We start from the raw sequence: 17,387 nt of genomic DNA, 5'->3' as shown, positions 1-17,387 counted from the left end.
CATGACCCATCTATTCAAAAAAGGTACACCTTATAACTCCACACACCCCACCCAACTTGTTGACCAACCATAAAACCCATCCTCCATTTTAATCCAAACCAGAGCCACTTCTACCACCTCCCGGCAACCATCATATGACCATTTTCACATCAAAACTCCAAAATGGAAATAAAAATGTTCTTCAAAACATCATAGTAACAAAAAAAACATGATTTTCATGCGAAACTGAACGGAAACATCGGATGTTTGACAAGTCACCTCCGGCATGTCGGCAACACTGTGCTTTATAACCTCGTTTTTTTTAATGTTCCAATTCCTGTGAAATCCTAAATTTCCCCAACATAATATTTAATAATTTTTTTTATTTAATTAAAAAACACTTTATAAAAGTAAATTATTGCTTCAAACTGAAAACAAATCTCTGTGTAACAACATAAGCTTGGGGGATGATGTACGAAGGTTAAAAAGAATCTTGAAAAATTTAATAAAGTGAACAAACAAACAAACCAACCTTAACAAAACATACAATTACATAAAAAATTACACAAAAAAGAAAATCAAATCTTTTCATCCTTCTTGTTCTTGAACAACAAAAAGTCAAAAACTAGGAGTTGAAAATGTTTTTTTAAATAAAATAAATAAACACTTAATAATATAATTGAATTATTGGTTTAAATTGAAAATAAAACTCTGTAACATAGCTTGGCGGGATAACGTACGAAGGCTACAAAGATTCTTGAAAATTTAATAAAAGTGAACAAACAATCTAACCAACATTAACAAAAACCCATTAAAGGTTCATCAAAACTCACCTATTTATACAAATCTTTACAAAAATCACATAATAAAAACCAAATCTTTTCATCATTCTTGTTCTTGAACAACAAAAACCTCAAAAAACCCATTTCAAACCCATCAAAATCCACCTGTTACAATACAAAATCTTTTACAAAAATTACAAAAAAAAAAATGAAAATCATATCTTTTCATCATTCTTGTTCTTGAAGAACAAAAAACTAAGAAAACCCATCAAAATCCACCTGTTATAATATAAATCTTTACAAAAAAACACATAAAAAAATCAATTTTTTCATCATTCTTGATCTTCAACAACAAAAAGTGAACCAACTAAAAACCCATCAAAATTTACAAAAATCTTTACAAAACAACACAAAAAAAATCAAATCTTTTCATGTTTCTTGAATCTTGATCTTTAACAACAACAATAAAAAGTCAATAACTTTGAGTTACAAATGGGCTTTGTTAATGAGTCTCAAGTCTCAACCCAATCCAGCGCAAGTTAGCTAAACAAACAAACTCACTTTCTCTCACCCGTTGGCTCTTTCAGTCTATCTAAACCTATACATACACCACATTGTATCTATATATTCAAAAAAGATAATATATATATATATACACATATATTTACAGTAAATAAATCTTTCTTCCTATTTTATAATTATAAAGATTTGTTTGTGTGTTTTGAGTGTTTCTAATCTCATTAACTTAAACAACTCATCTTCTTATTATTTTAATTTTCATCATCAGTTCTTCCAGAAACAATACAAGATCCCCCAATATCTTCGATTTCATCAAATTCAATCAATTCAACACCAAATTGCTTCAAAAATTTTCCCAAGATTGTTACTTTCCGTCCATTCGATCGATTCATCCAACACCCATTTCGATTTAAACCCGTTTGTGCCCTCAATTTCCCAATTAGGTTTTCCGAAATTAGGGTTTCGGGATGATAATCAAGCGGAAGTTGAAATCGGCAATGCCGTGTTTGAAGCGGTGTCGGGTTACTGAGTCCGATGATGACGAGTCCACTCGCCGGAAAAAACGAAGGAGTAATAATAATAATAGTAGTAATAATAATAATAGCCGTGGGTTTTATCCTCTGCATCTGCTCGGTGAAGTTGCTGCTGGGATGATTACTTTGAGTGAATTGGGGTTTCACTTTGCAGCCGGTGTAATCCCCGGGTTTTGTAGCGAAACCGGTGCTGTGGTTATCGTTGACTCGAACCCGAACAGGCCAAAACCTGAACAAGAAGATAGTAATAATAATAATAATAATAATAGGAATAGGAGTAATCGTATTAATAATAATATTAATAATGATATTAGTAATGGTAATGTTATTAATATTGATTCGGTCCGGCCACCGCCACGGCCGCCGTTAGTGAGGACGTCTCGAGGGCGTGTGCAGGTACTTCCGTCTCGGTTTAACGATTCGGTACTTGATAATTGGAAGAAGGAAAAATCGAAACTTGCTGTTGGTATTGATCAAGATGCAAGCTTTGACCCCGAGTTTGCTCCGAGATCAAGTTTAAGGATTTCCAAGACTCAGAATCATGTGCAGGCCAAGAAGCAGAATGGGGTTAAAGTTGCGTACAAGTATCGGAAATCTTTATCGAAATATGAGGAGTTTGAGGATGAGGATGATGATGAGTATGGGTACCCGAGTTATGAGACGAGGAAGTATTCAAGATTTGTTGAAGAAGAAGAAGAAGATGATACGAATGATGATACGGATGACGATGTTAATGTTAATGCGATTTTGGTTCGGGGAAAAAGAGAAGGGGTTTTGAAACCGAGTGAGAAAGTTAAGGAGCTGGATGAGTTTTCACCGGGTGATATCGTGTGGGCCAAGTCCGGGAAGCATTATCCAGCTTGGCCCGCCATTGTACTTGACCCGGAAGTTCATGCTCCACAACAGGTTCTTGGTTTTCGGGTTGGTGGTGCTTATTGTGTCATGTTTTTTGGATATTCTGGAAATGGTACACAAAGGGTAAGTTAGTTAAACTTTTTATTTGGAATAATAATTATAATATATAATATGCTGATATTTTACTGGATACGTTTGTTTGTTGTTTGTTCAGGATTATGCGTGGATTAAAAGTGGGATGATATATTCATTTGTGGAAAATGTTGACAGGTTTGTTGTAATTCTTTATATGCTTCAAATTGGAAAAAACAAAATCAATATGATATTGACAGATATTGACATTGTGTTGGTTTCCGCTTTACAGGTTTCAGGGTCAAACCGACTTAAACGATAGTGAACCGAGTGTTCTTCGGTCAGCAATAGAGGAAGCGTTTCTAGCCGAACACGGGTTTACCGAAATGTTAATGGTTGAAATTAACGCAGCAGCTGGTAATTTGGATTATCTTGATTCTATTTCTAAAGGGAATTACGAGACCCGAGGATCAAATGCAGAACATGAACATGCTAAAAAACAGGCAAGTTTGGATCAGTTGTTACTCAAATGTTTGAAAGTTTTATGCTTTTTAAAGTAATTTGTGTTTTTCTTTTGCAGGCAATAATTAAAAGGCAACACGCACAGTCATGTGAAGGCTGCGGGTCAACCATCTCACTTAGAATGTTACGGAAAATGAATGATACAGCTTCTAATAACTGTCTTCTCTGTAATTCATGTGCCAGGGTTCGTGTAACATGTCTGGTTTTTATAGCGTTGACTTTCTTGACTTTAGTTATATATTTGATGATGATGATGATGATATGCTTGTGTATTGCAGTCGACAAAATTAAAACATGTTTGTGGTATATGCAAAAAAATATGGAATCGTGCTGAAACCGTTAGTTGGGTGAGAAATCTACTAGCTGAAACTTTCTATTTTTAGTAATATTTATTTAGGAACTAACTTTAACTTATTTTGGACGGTTGTGCTTATATCAGGTGCGTTGTGACGGGTGTAAAGTGTGGGTTCATGCAGAATGTGATAAAATATCCGGTCATCGTTTCAAGGTTCTATTAACTTTTGAATTTTGATTTTTTTTTGTGTTTATGACATTTGTTACGGTTTTATAAGTCGAATTCATTTGTAGAATCTTGGGACGAGCGATTACTACTGCCCTGGTTGCAAAGCGAAGTTTAATTTTGAGTTATCGGATTCAGAAACTTATCAGCCTAAAAATAGGTAGTTTCATAAAGTTAACAGATAACGATATTATTTTAATAATGAAACAAATCTTTAAATAGGATAGTGTTAATAATGACACGTGTTATGTTTCAGACATAATAAAAAGCAGGAGCCCACGGTGTTGCCCGATAAGGTCACGGTTGTTTGCGCAGGGGTGGAAGGGATATATTATCCGAGCCTGCATTTGTAAGCATATAAAAATATATACTTTTCTCGACCAAAGATGAATTTTGTTATTCTTTATTTTAAAAAAGTTAAATAAATTTTGATTCTGAAGTTTTTTTTTTAATTTTTTAAGGGTTGTGTGCAAGTGTGGATCTTGCGGGACACAAAAGGTGGCACTTAGTGAATGGGAGAGACATACAGGGTCAAAAATGAAAAATTGGAAAACAAGTGTCAAAGTGAAGGGCTCGATGCTGCCACTAGAACAATGGGTTCGTACATGAAACTGAATATTTCTTAGTGTATGAATTATTATGCATATTTTGATAAGATTGTCCAAAAATGGTATTTTGCAGATGCTGCAGGTAGCTGAGTATCATGCTCGTGCTGTTGTGTCTGCGAGTTCTCTAAAACGCCTTTCGTTAAAAGCACGGAAGCAGAAATTGCTTAGTTTTCTACAAGGTATGTTATGGTTTTCGTGGTGTGGCTTTGAAGTTAAAAGACATTTATGTTTCTTAAGGATGGAAACTTTGACCCGTTGACTTACAAACGGGTTGATTCAGTTACGTTTTATCTCTTTAGCGGGTTAAATGAGTAAAATATGAAAAAAAAATTAGTTTTATAACATACGAGTAGGGCTTTTCCCAAACTGTATTTCAAACGCATAAAATCATCTAAATGCTTTAAACAATATTTATATATAAAAATTGGGACTGCATATTTTCTGATATGTTTTTTTTTTAATTTAATAGAAAGATACGAGCCAGTATATGCCAAGTGGACGACCGAACGTTGTGCTGTATGTCGTTGGATTGAAGATTGGGACTATAATAAAATCATTATATGCATAAGGTCTAGTCATCCTATTCATTTAATAATTTAACATTTTCACCTCGTGGGCCCACTAATTATCATAAAAAAAATAATTCAATGTATCTTGACAGGTGTCAAATAGCCGTGCACCAAGAATGCTATGGTGCAAGAAATGTTCAAGATTTTACTTCTTGGGTTTGTCGGTCATGTGAGACACCGGTTATTGAGCGAGAGTGCTGCCTCTGTCCTGTAAAAGGCATGAATTTTACACATTAATATATATTTGTTGGCAACTTTTATTTTGAGTATTAAAATGTGATTTGTTTGGGTTTATTAGGGGGTGCTTTGAAGCCTACCGATGTGGCGCCCTTGTGGGTTCATGTTACGTGTGCGTGGTTTAGACCTGAAGTTTGTTTTGCAAGTGACGAGAAAATGGAGCCTGCACTTGGAATATTAAGTATCCCCTCAAACTCATTTGTAAAGGTAAAATCATTTTTTTTAATATTGTTATAGAAAGGAAGAAAGTATAAATACTCCTTTTCAATAAAATTGTGACTTTTTTTTTAAAAGTTAATTACTCGAATGCTTCTTGGAGTGGATGGACGTTAGTATTTTTGGTTAAGTGTGTGTGCGAAATGACTAAAATGCTCTTATCTGTTAAAAAAAATGAATACATAAAACAATAAATGGAATTAGGTGGAAGTCCCCAATAGTTATTCGTTTTTTCAATAGAGGGTATAATAGTAATTTTACACCCACTTAACTAAAAACTTTAACGGCCATCCACGCTGGGGAGAACTAACAAACTGTTGAGGATCGTTCTTGTCATTTTGGAAAAGTGGTGATCGAACATGCAATATGATATACCACAGGGAACATTCGAGTAATTAACTCTGGTTTTAATATCATTCTATAGACAAAAAAAGAACAATTACTTTCCCAATTATGTTACAACAGTAATGGATAAATAAATAATTTCAAAATAAGAAACATTGCAATTTTCCATTGGGCTACGGTTTATTTTCTTGGATGTCCTAAAACTTGCACCATTTTCGTGTTGAATATTTGTATTTTTTCTTTTATCATATAGCATATGATTTAATGGTAGCAATTCATCCTATTATTCGAGTAATTAACTCTCCCTGCTTGCGGTGCGCGCATATAATGTATATATGTGTGAACCCTCGGGTGGGCAAAAGTAAAATTGCACTAATTTTGACGTTATTTTACTAATCTCGTGAAAATAACGTTAAAAGTGGCGGATGGTTAATCAGGCATCATGTGGTGGCGTTGATAGCCGAAAGACAAGGGCACATGCATCAATCAGCCGGTGTCCCGATGATTGAGTGCTATGTGCCTTATGTCCAAGGCTTGATGCAAAACTACTATCGAGCCGGGGGTCTCACCGGAAGCAGCCTCTCTATCCCTATGGGATAGAGGTAAGGCTGTCTACATCTTACCCTCCTCAGACCCTACCATAGCATTGCTATTGGTGGGATATACTGAGTATGATGATGATGATGAATTCATCCTATTATTATTCTATATATTTGACTCAAAATTGTGTCTTCTTTCAGATATGTGTTGTTTGTAAACAAATACATGGATCTTGCACACAGTGCTCAAAGTGCTCCACTTATTATCATGCAACATGTGCAGCAAGGGCCGGCTATCGAATGGAGGTGAGGTTCCTTATTTCACCACATTTATCACTTCTCGATATGGTTATCAGTTCTTTTAACAAAAATAACATGATTCTTTCTTTACTTAAAAATATTTAAAAAAAAATGAATTTTTTTTTTCGCAGCTACATTCCCTGGAAAAGAACGGGAAGCAGATCACAAGAATGGTGTCTTATTGTGCTTATCACAGGTACTTGTTGACTTGTTCATAAAAAACCTCAAAAAATTTGACCTTTTTTACAAAAAAAATTCAAATTTTGATTTATATATTTTTTTATGTTTTATTTTCAGGGCACCGAATCCAGATACAGTCCTCATAATACAGACACCAGGAGGGGTGATTTCTGCTAAGAGTCTGCTACTAAACAACAACAGTAACAAAAACGGTTCAAGATTGATTTCATCTAGAAGATCGCAGCTTCTAGAAGCTCCGGTCCCTGAAACTGTTACAGAAACTGAGCCAAATTCTTCAGCAAGGTGTCGGGAACATCGGAGATCACACAAGGTAGTGATTATCTGATTATAATTTAATATCCGTATTATATTTGTAATTTCTAAAATTTAACCGACTTTTTGTTTTGCATTTATGTTTGTAGAGGAATGGAGAGGGGCTTATTGTGCACCGAGTTACTCGGCCATGTCGTCACTCGATAACCACAATACAACGGTTGAACAGCCTTAGGGTAACTGATATTTAACACCCTTTGCCATTTACTTCAATAATTTTTTTAATTTATTCGCTTAATTTTTTCCGCAAACCTTTTTCACACATTTATTGTCTTTTCTACAGGAGATGCAAGAACCTCGAAGTTTTTCTACTTTTAGAGAAAGACTGCGTCATTTACAGGCAAGTTTTTAATCTTTTTTTTAACATAAACATGTTTTAAATAAGGCAAATTTAGTATATTGTACAGGCTTCAGAAATTTGGGTGACTTTTGGCCTGTTTGACTTTTTTCTTATTAGCTAAACTTTATCATTTTACTCATTTGACTCGTTACTTCGTTAGAAATAAGACAAAAACTGAATCTATTCATTTAGAAGTAAATCGTTACTATAATTGTGTTTAATGGTTAATAGTAAAATTTCACGTAGATGCATATAATAGATATATCATTTTAAACAAGTGTATAAGATTTTGTTTTTTTATTGCAACTGCAGAGAACTGAAAATGATCGTGTTTGCTTTGGGAAATCGGGAATTCACGGATGGGGTCTTTTTGCACGTCGAAATATCATGGAGGGCGAAATGGTAAATGCAAATAGTTATTGTGTGAAATCTATGAAAGTTTTGGGCTTTTTTCAGTTTTGTCATCATCGAAGGGTATTTTAGACATTTACTTTGATTAAATATATTAACGCTTATATTATTCTAGGTTTTGGAATACCGTGGTGAACAAGTGAGGCGTAGTGTTGCTGATTTAAGGGAAGCACGTTATCGAAGAGAAGGGAAAGATTGCTACGTGTGTTTCTCATATCTTTATAATTTATAACTTTAAACAAAGAATAATAAAACCGAATTGACTTGGTCAAAATTTGTTCTTTTGCAGCTGTTTAAAATCAGTGAAGAAGTTGTCGTAGATGCGACAGATAAAGGAAATGTAGCCCGCCTTATTAACCACTCTGTATGTACCCTAAATACCCTTTTGCCTGCGCCATATAATATATTTTCTAGTTGTGGCAATTTCGATTCGTTTGGGTTATGTTTCTCTCTAACGGGTCAAATGGGTAAAATAATATTTTTTAAAATGGGCTAAAAAATGAAATGGATAAATGGTTCGAACATGTCAAAACTTGACCTGACCCGTTTGACGCCTAGGCCCGAGATTGGCCTGTTTAGCTTTAATAGAGTTTGGCTCGTTTAGAGCTCTTTTCTAAACCCCGATATTGGCCCGTGAGTAAATTTTGAGCTCGAGCCTGGCTAGTTTATTATTTATTGATTATTTAATTATTTCATTTGTATATTTTTCTAAGTATGTGTACATAAATTTATAATTATTACATTTACATATAACATGGTATATATTTTTTAGTTGTTTTTATTATAATCTATATATAATTATTATCTAACTATACATTAAGTAAAGATGATATAAATAAAATCTTGTTTAAGCCCGCGACTCTGCTTAAGCTCGATACTTAAAGCTCGGGCTTGAGCTTGTTCGCTGAAGGAGTTTCATTATAAGCTCTGTTCGATTCATGTTGTTAGCAAGCTGATCTTGAGTAGTTCACGAGCGGCTCGGCTCATTTACACTCCCACTGCCACCTCCACCATTTTCTAACATAATTTATTTTGTATCTAGTGTATGCCAAACTGCTATGCAAGGATTATGAGTGTGGGCGGTGATGAAAGCCGAATAGTACTTATCGCAAGAACCAACGTGACCACCGGTGACGAGTTAACGTGAGTAACCAAGAACCAAATTATACGTTTATAACCAACCCTCATGCGTATTAATTAATTTATTTTTTATGTTTTTTTTTGGCGGTTTCAGTTACGATTACTTGTTTGATCTGGATGAGAGTGATGACTGCAAAGTCCCGTGTTTATGTAAGGCGCCGAATTGCAGGAAGTTTATGAATTAGAGAGGTAGCGGTAGCGGGAAAAGGGTACAGAAATGGTCTCCCACAAAGGAAGAGGAGCTCTTCAACTAACTTTTAATTTTTTAAAAACTTTTTTTTTTTTGGTAATAATATATATTTTAGATGTAGAAAAAGACCAGAAGGTAGCAGGCTTTGTAGGAAGTCTGGAGAGATAGTAGTAGGTCATTGATAGTTATGGTGGTCTGTTTTTATTTTTATGGAATTTTAAAGGGAAGCCAATTTGCTAAGTTTATATCATTAAAATCCAGTTTAAAGCTGCAAATATTAAAAAACTAGATAAGATTGAAATTTGAAATGAACTGTATTCCAGGTATATGTGTGAACTTATATATTTTACTAAATGGGCTGTTTAAATCATACAATGAGTCAAAATTAGTTAACTTTACAAGTTATGACAGTCCAAATGGCAAGTGCCAACAGCCACCATCAACCATTTGTCATTAACGCACTACCATTCTTACCGTCACAACTAGGGCTGTTTACGGACAAGTATACTCAACATGTTAATGTGATGGCCAGCATGTAATAACAATATAGAGTGTATTCATTTTTGATTATTATTATCTTCTTAAGAGAGAACTTTACACACTTTTTTAATCATCCACAAAAGTAATAGCAAGCTTTGTTTATAACACTTCCTTTTGGTCAGTTAATAAAACTAAAAGAATATTAATCACTATTCAGTGATTAAAATTTTTTATTGTAAATTTTTTCAAATTAACAATTATTAAACTTGATAGCAATATAAAGAATTTATTATATTATCATTATATTAATATTATTATTTTAAAGCATGCTCCATTTAAAAAATAACAAAACAGAACAAAACAACTGAACTTTGGTATAACATTTTAAAAAACTTGGGTTGCAAAATGTGAAGTTTTTTTATTTTCTAAACAGCCTGTTTCAGTTTGAGCCCACTTGAGCAGAGCATGTGTTTTTAGCCAACTAAAGTTATGCTTTTAAAAATGACCCGTATCAACTCATCAAACCGAGTATACGTCAACTCGTTTTGACAAGTTAGCAGATTCGATCAAGCCTACGCTACATCTATTTAAAACAGACCACATTCACAAAGTTAACCCCACAGAAAAAAAGTTCCATTCAGGATGTCGGATCCAACAAAAAAAACTCGGATAATAGATTGTTTTGTAGCGATAGGTTACCGAAGATGAATGTAAGCACTTAACAAAGCCAACCGACTAACTTGCATCGATGCCCTGAACATTACAATACTAGTACAACCAAGTACAAAGCCGTAAGTAGATCAACGATATCAACCAAAAATAACTTGCTTCCTGCTTGTGATTACAGCCGCACATTAAAATTGAAATTCCACGCACAACGTCCCTGTCAGCAAAATCAACATACCATTAACAAACATTATAATTAGTGTGTCAAATATGATTAATTGGTTAACAAGTCAAAACGGTAGATTTTGGTACTGCTCAGATCACTCTTAGTCAAAAACTTAGATATTTTATAATCAGGGTCAAACATGATTACAAACATTATACTACTTCAGTCATGATAATTAAATTTAACATAAAAGTAAGGTTCAAATGATAAACCTTACTTGCAGTAAACGGCAGCATCTATCATATCAAGCCTTGGCGTTGAAGATCAGTGTACGTCTTTTTGTTGTAAATGTTACCCTCTCGGTCTTCATACTCTTCCTCCAAATCCGGACGCCACTTGTTCACCCCTTGCTTCTCTTTAATTCTCTCCCATAGTTGCTGTGCTTCCTGTGAGTAGTTGACATAATTATATAATTAATAACTAAAATATGTAACACCACAAATGAAAATTATATTATTAAGAAGTTATAAACAAGACATTATTACCTCAATTGATGTAATTTCGTTGAAGTTTTTGGTATTTGGAATGCCAAGGCGACGCATACCATACTGATGCCGAAACTCCTTGAAATGACGCTCGTAAGCTCTTCGTCCCCAGTAACTATAGTTTCCACATATTTCACATTTGAACTCCTGCAAAATAATTATTTGCGTGAATAATTAATCAATTTTATAAAAAAAACCATGTTACCGTTAAAAAATATATATTACCTGACCAAGCCCGTGAAGCTTATAGAGCCAGTATGGTATAGGCTTTCCATCCCAACCCATTGGCAACTTCAAAGGATTATATATTTGCTGGTCTTCATCATCACTCTCGATATCAGGTACTTCCTCCTAAAAATTAAGAAAAAAATAATAATTAATGTGTATTTTATTATGCTTTATAACATTATCACATATAATGATTAAAACCAGGCTTACATCCTCCCTTTCAGCGTCTATCTCCTCGTATATCTGAGCTTGTTTTTTCTCAACATTTTCTTTTGTTCGCATTATTTTCTGCAAAAAAAAAAACAAAGGGTCACTTTCACCCTAAAAGATTCACGAAAAAAACATATAGAAAATCTTTTTTGACATATTTACCTCCGACAAAATCTCACAAAGCTTCTCTACCTTGACCTCCATTAGAGCAATCTGTTTTAACTCGTCATCTTGATGTTTACCACCATTCTGTTCGGGCCTTCGTGCACCTTTTGCAAAATGCTTTTTGTCCAACTTCTCAAGAGGAGTGTGCTGCATGAGTTAGAGAAAAAAAAATATGACATTTGGTTCAAACACGTGACAGTAATATAAAAGGGAAATATAAATACCTTTGTAAGGAAAAGCCTTTCTGCACGTTGTTGAACAGTACCTCCTGTTTTCAAGCCCAGCGCACCCAATGCCTACAATGCCAGGAGATGGTAAATTAGTTGAAGTTACAAAGGCGTAGACACATCTATTTTAACAAATAATTAAAGAAAATTAACTATGCTCTTACTTCCTTCAACATTTCAGGACTAACTGCAGCGACCAGTTCGTCAACTGTATCATAGTTATCTAGATCAATTGGAGCATTTTGTTCAGATGCGTGTCCATTTTCTTGAGGCTCGTCCTTCCATCCATCTATGTTGCCATCAGCCCATTGCTCTTCAAACTCTGCAGTCACCTGTTTTCAAATTTATAAATCAGATACGGATCGTGAACACTTTTAAAAAAAGTTTCTGCATTTTTCTGTTCTCACTTATTACTAGATGCACATAACTCCATGCCTCCATTAAAAAACAAATAATAAACTCATTATCTTACTGTTTTTATTAGCCCCCTATAACGGTTAAAAGTGATTGATAAGACCAAAACTGTTCTCAAGTCCTATTTCTCTAAATTGCATTTAGATCAGGTTATAATGGGATTGGGTTGAAACATGTCATTAATTGGTGGGTGAGTCAGGTGGGTTTCACTTGAGCTGCATACATTTCTTTCATTTTTAGATTTCTTGTACATACTAACATGATAATAATCATAATATTGATTACAAAAATAATACTTAAATATTAATACAATTGTAAGCTAAATCTTTGAATAGAAACAATTAAAAGATTGTATGCTTTAAAAATTATACTTTGGGATAACTTCAGCTTCTTTGGCCCACTAGACCCATTGGCCCATTCCTTTTTAGCTAAAATTCTTATAATTTGAGCAAACAAACCCAAATCAACCCGTTCAGAAAGTAACTAGGTAAACTGATGACAAATTACTCAAACTTGTTTTAACAATTTAAATTTCAACAAAGCTAATACTGAATGTTCTACAGGACATAGTATCTCAAATGTAATGCTAAAAAACACTGAAAAAAGCAAAGCTGAATAGTAACTTTCAGATATTGACCAATCAAAAAATACCATTAAGGGCTGGCTCCATATTCAAAACATTAAAAAACTAAGAGATAAAAAGGAGACACAAAAGAGTTACATGCAAGTACCTTTGAGAATAATCTATCAAGATCTTGCAGGGGCTCTGTGCGCTCAAGAAAATACACTAGATATTCTGTCATTTTGCTCAAATACTCTTTGTACTGCCTGGAAAAACAAAATAAAGTCAGGAATAAACATTTATAAACACTAATAAGCTTATAAGTTAAGCCTCTAATAAGCTTATGTGTAGCATGTAAGATGATGAATAAACATAGAGCTCGGATGAGGATAAAGAATACATGGTAAGCTTAGATAAAGATAATACATATAAATGCATATACAAGAATAGTCAGAATTAACTATTACCCTGTGATTTTCAGTCTTCGAGGAATAAGGTGTGGTTGTGAAAACACTTCAAGATAAGCAGTGTAATCAATTTGCTTATCACTTTGTTTGCCAGGTTTCTTATCAGTTGGTTTGCCAAACTTAGAATTGATGTAAACATTGTACAATTCATGCAAATCTAGATACCGCCCGTATGCTTCCTGCAAACAACCAACAAAAAAGATAAAATTAATAACCAAAACATGTATCATGCAGTTTTGAGCATGTATTAGAAAGCAAGTAAGGAGAGATTATATATACACAACTAAACATATAGATTGAGTGATTGGCTGACTAACCTCTCCACTGAACTCAATTTGTGGTTCTTCTTCAAGTAATTGCTCAAACTCATCAGTGGCGTCAAGAACTCGTGCTGATGGATGCCGCCTATGATACTCCCGAGTCTGTATAAACATAATGTATTAAGATTATGCAATAACAACATTACAGAACAAGAACTAACCATTAATGAAAATCTCACCTCTTTCAATCTGTCATAGAATGCACTGAAAACATTAGTTCCTGTTGCAGTTTGTCCACCAAGGGCTGCAATTTCATCCTTCCTCGCATTATCTTTATCTTCATATATTTCAACCTAACAGTAACACATCAAACAAAAGCACTATTAAAATAACAATAACTAATTCTAGGGGTGTAAACAAGCCAAGCCGCTCATGAGCAATCCGAGATCGACTCGTTAAAAACTCAAATCAACCCGAGCTTCACATATCGAGCTCGATCTCGCGAGTCTAAACGAGATTTTTATTTATAAAATGTTTTTTAATATACATAATAAACAAGCTGAGCTCAAGCTTGAAAAACTACTCACAAGCCGAGCTCGAGCTGTAGAAATATAAATCTAAACGAACCAATATTGGGATCGGCTCGTTTGCATAAACGGACCAAATATTTGACAAACCGTTAGTGAAGTGCTCAGCAGAAAGTTCGTTTATGTTTGTTCGTGTAACGGCTGAACAAACATGAACAAGAAATTTTGTTCGATTAGCTAAATGAATGAACACAAACATAGGCCATGTTCGTTCAATCATGTTCATGAACGTTCGATAATGCGTTTGTTGTTGTTTGCTCGTTAAAGGTTTTTAATACTTTTAGTGACTTCACTAATCTTATCACATAGATTTAAGCAGAAATATTAATACAATTATACAAACTTCTAAGGGACCGAAACGTTGACACTCATTCTCGATTAGCCACATCAAATAAAACATCATGTGTATTTGTTTGTTCGCTTTCATTAAGCGTTCACAGACAAGTTCATTTCCTTAATGAACCAACACAAACATGAACAAGGCCTTGTTCGGTTAGGTTCGTTTACAACCCTTATTGGCGATAATTCCTGAACTCGAGTTATGAGTCGGGAAACTGAGGCCGATTCGAGCTAATGGATGAATCTCACTAATTGTAATCAAGTTTTAAGTTATTTTCTTGATTAATAAAATTGGTGCATTGTGCCGAATATTCTCGGTGTTTAATCCGTGTTCTATTAATCGACTGCCAATTTTATGGTTAAATCGACTAATTTGCCCTAGGGCTGTTCAAACAACGCGCGACTCGTAGCTCGCTCAATACAAGCTCGAATAAATCTAGCTAAAAAAAATTTATTTCAAACGACCTAAGCCAGCTAGCTCGGCTCGTGGCTCTTTAAGCTCTTTTGGCTTCGAGCCCATGCTCGAGCCGAGCTACCTCGTTTAATTTCAAGGTCAAGTTCAAACTCATGCCAACTCGACTCGGCTCGACTAATTTTCCCTAGTGGTGTTCAAAAAACTAGCAGCTCGTAGCTCAACTTGTAGCTCGCTCGATAAAAGCTCATATAAATCCAGCTAAAAAAATATTTTCAAACGACCTGAGCAAGCTAGCTTGGCTTGTGGCTCGAATTTATGCACGTTTGGCTTCGCGCTCATGCTCAAGCCTAGCTGGGCCAAGCCGCCTTTGAGGTCGAGCTCGAACTCACGCCCGCTCGACTCGTTTACAGCCCTAATTTGCCCTAGAAAACAATAACCGTGTTCAATCTCAAACTAAACCTACAAATTACACTAATGTCCTATCAAACTCGTAACCTATTGCATACATAACAAATTAACAATCAAATCTGGTAACAGAAACAAATGATTACCAGTTTATGAGTAGTGGATGTGATTTGGTCGATCATATGGCGCACACGGTGACTCTGAGCCAGCCGGTCCTTGTTCGTGGCCGGTTCGTTCTGCAAATCCTTGACGATGAGTCGCTCGAGCCGCTCGACGTCTTCGTGAGACGCTCGAGTGAGCTCTAATAGCGTTGAAGACATGGCTTAATTCGGTCTTATTGAATTGAAATGAATCTAGGGTTTTCGATGACAAGGGGGTTTTAGAATTGGAGTGAAGAACGGATTTGCAATTGAGTTTTAATTGGGCGTGATTTGACCCGACAGGGCGACGGTGTATTGTTTTTTTCCTTTTTAACACGAAAAACGATAAAACCTTGTTAAGATTGGATTCGACAAATTTTCACTTCCATTCTAAAAAGATATAATTTTTAGTATAAAATGTTTTATATAATTTCAAACAGCTTTAAAAACACGTGTATTATACAGGATAAATTTGTATATAAATTATATTGAATAATTTAATACAAATAAAAAACATAATTAAGTCTCTTTATGTTATGTAAAAAAATGTATTATAAATATAGTTGTTTTATATCATCAAATATATTTGAATTTTAAATCGAAAATAGGTTGTTCTACCATCGGTATGTAATAATGAAGCAATATCACTGGAAGCAACATTTAAAATAATGAGGCGTTTCGATGTGAAGATGTAGCTAAAGTTTTTCACAAAAATGTTATACATTCCATACCCGACTATAGACAAAAAAGACATTATATTTTTTTTGAACAGTTTTCATGTTGTCCTTATAAACATACTATTGTTCAACTATCACAGTAGTTCAACTATCACAGTAGTCTTATAATAAATATAAATAGTTTTCTTTAATATAAAGATGTATATCTAGACACGTAATTATTATATTAATAATTTTTTTATATTAAGTATATTTAGAATATAATTTATGGCATTAATAATTCAATTGGCTAATTAATGCGGTATGCTGAATTTTATAATCATTATTATATTTAGAACCAAGATTTTTTTTTCTTTTTCACGGTATTTTTTAAAAAATGTCACAAACCAGGTACACGGGTGGGCTTCAATGATAATCAGACTACCATATAAAGTAAGTAAATGCAATTGTTACAATTATATTAGGTAAACGAATAATTATCTAGGATTATTAAGCTCATGGATGAATGAATATAGTGAAACGTTAGTGTATACAGGTATAGTTGTATCTCTCTGAGGACATGGTCCAGGATAGAGATTCGTGGAGACGTAGGATTAAGGTTAGCGACTTGTAGGGGAAGGTACCTAGTTAGCTTAGCTGTGTATTTAGGGTATAGTTGGCTAGCCTGGCTCCTTGTTGTTTATGTATATATTTTGTTTGATGCTGCTTTTTGCTTCTTATGCCCTATTCTTAGTAGGTTACAGATTCCTTGTTATTTGGTAGTTTGATATCTATATATTGCTAAGTGTCTTTGTTTGTAGGATGTATGTTTACTCTGTTTACATGTATGTAGCTTTATGAGCCGGGGGTCTCTCTGGAAGCAGCCTCTATATTCTCACGGATAGAGGAAAGACTTGCCTACATCCCACCCTCCCCTGACCCTACCGATAGCGTGCTATGTGGTGGGATATACAGGACTTGATTGATTGATTTAGTGTGTACAGGTAAGTGGTACAATATGTTTTAAGAAAGTATATGTAATTATATGCTGGGTGATTTATAAATGGTTTATTTACTTAACGTGCATATGTTTTTTTTTTCGAAGGGTAAACTTTTATAAACAACCAACAACCACCGAAAACCACTTCCTCCACAAATGGAGGAAGCTACCAACAACAAGAAAAATTACATTAATGAGAACTTACACCACTTCATCCAATCTATATGCCTATTTTTTGTTCTATGCTTATACCAAAGAAACCCCT

General features: G+C 34.4%; 2 protein-coding genes across 3 annotated transcripts; one reads left to right on the top strand and one right to left on the bottom strand.

Annotated features, from left to right (window-relative positions):
• The first annotated feature begins 1,457 nt into the window (after positions 1-1,457).
• LOC143634869 (histone-lysine N-methyltransferase ATX5-like) lies at positions 1,458-9,494 on the top strand. Its single transcript, XM_077102839.1, has 23 exons — positions 1,458-2,791; positions 2,883-2,938; positions 3,033-3,243; positions 3,321-3,446; positions 3,541-3,609; positions 3,702-3,770; positions 3,851-3,942; positions 4,039-4,131; positions 4,244-4,379; positions 4,464-4,569; positions 4,860-4,959; positions 5,052-5,176; positions 5,258-5,403; positions 6,498-6,602; positions 6,728-6,792; positions 6,894-7,107; positions 7,199-7,285; positions 7,393-7,449; positions 7,762-7,851; positions 7,976-8,062; positions 8,150-8,224; positions 8,903-9,003; positions 9,095-9,494. The coding sequence occupies exons 1-23, from the start codon at positions 1,748-1,750 to the stop codon at positions 9,183-9,185; spliced, it is 3,345 nt and encodes a 1,114-aa protein (XP_076958954.1). The 5' UTR covers positions 1,458-1,747; the 3' UTR covers positions 9,186-9,494.
• An 832-nt stretch (positions 9,495-10,326) lies between these two features.
• Positions 10,327-15,744, bottom strand: LOC143634867 (splicing factor SF3a60 homolog). 2 transcript variants are annotated; one of them, XM_077102838.1, is made up of 13 exons: positions 15,473-15,744; positions 13,820-13,933; positions 13,638-13,742; positions 13,321-13,499; positions 13,023-13,119; positions 12,042-12,209; positions 11,875-11,946; positions 11,648-11,797; positions 11,486-11,563; positions 11,273-11,398; positions 11,048-11,194; positions 10,775-10,948; positions 10,327-10,553 (listed from the first exon to the last, which is right to left on the bottom strand). In XM_077102838.1, the coding sequence occupies exons 1-12, from the start codon at positions 15,644-15,646 to the stop codon at positions 10,802-10,804; spliced, it is 1,557 nt and encodes a 518-aa protein (XP_076958953.1). In that variant the 5' UTR covers positions 15,647-15,744; the 3' UTR covers positions 10,327-10,553; positions 10,775-10,801. The 2 variants fall into 2 exon arrangements, with proteins under 2 accessions (XP_076958953.1, XP_076958952.1); XM_077102837.1 differs by having other exon boundaries at positions 10,780-10,948; positions 15,473-15,743.
• Between the last annotated feature and the right edge of the window lie 1,643 nt (positions 15,745-17,387).

This window comes from Bidens hawaiensis, unplaced genomic scaffold (genome assembly GCF_021521415.1).
Source record: "Bidens hawaiensis isolate Kalapana, Puna unplaced genomic scaffold, B.hawaiensis_p1.1 tig00007258_1, whole genome shotgun sequence".
Classification (NCBI taxonomy): Eukaryota; Viridiplantae; Streptophyta; class Magnoliopsida; order Asterales; family Asteraceae; genus Bidens; species Bidens hawaiensis.
Note: the sequence above shows the minus strand (reverse complement) of the source record. Positions and strands in the feature narration are given on the sequence as shown.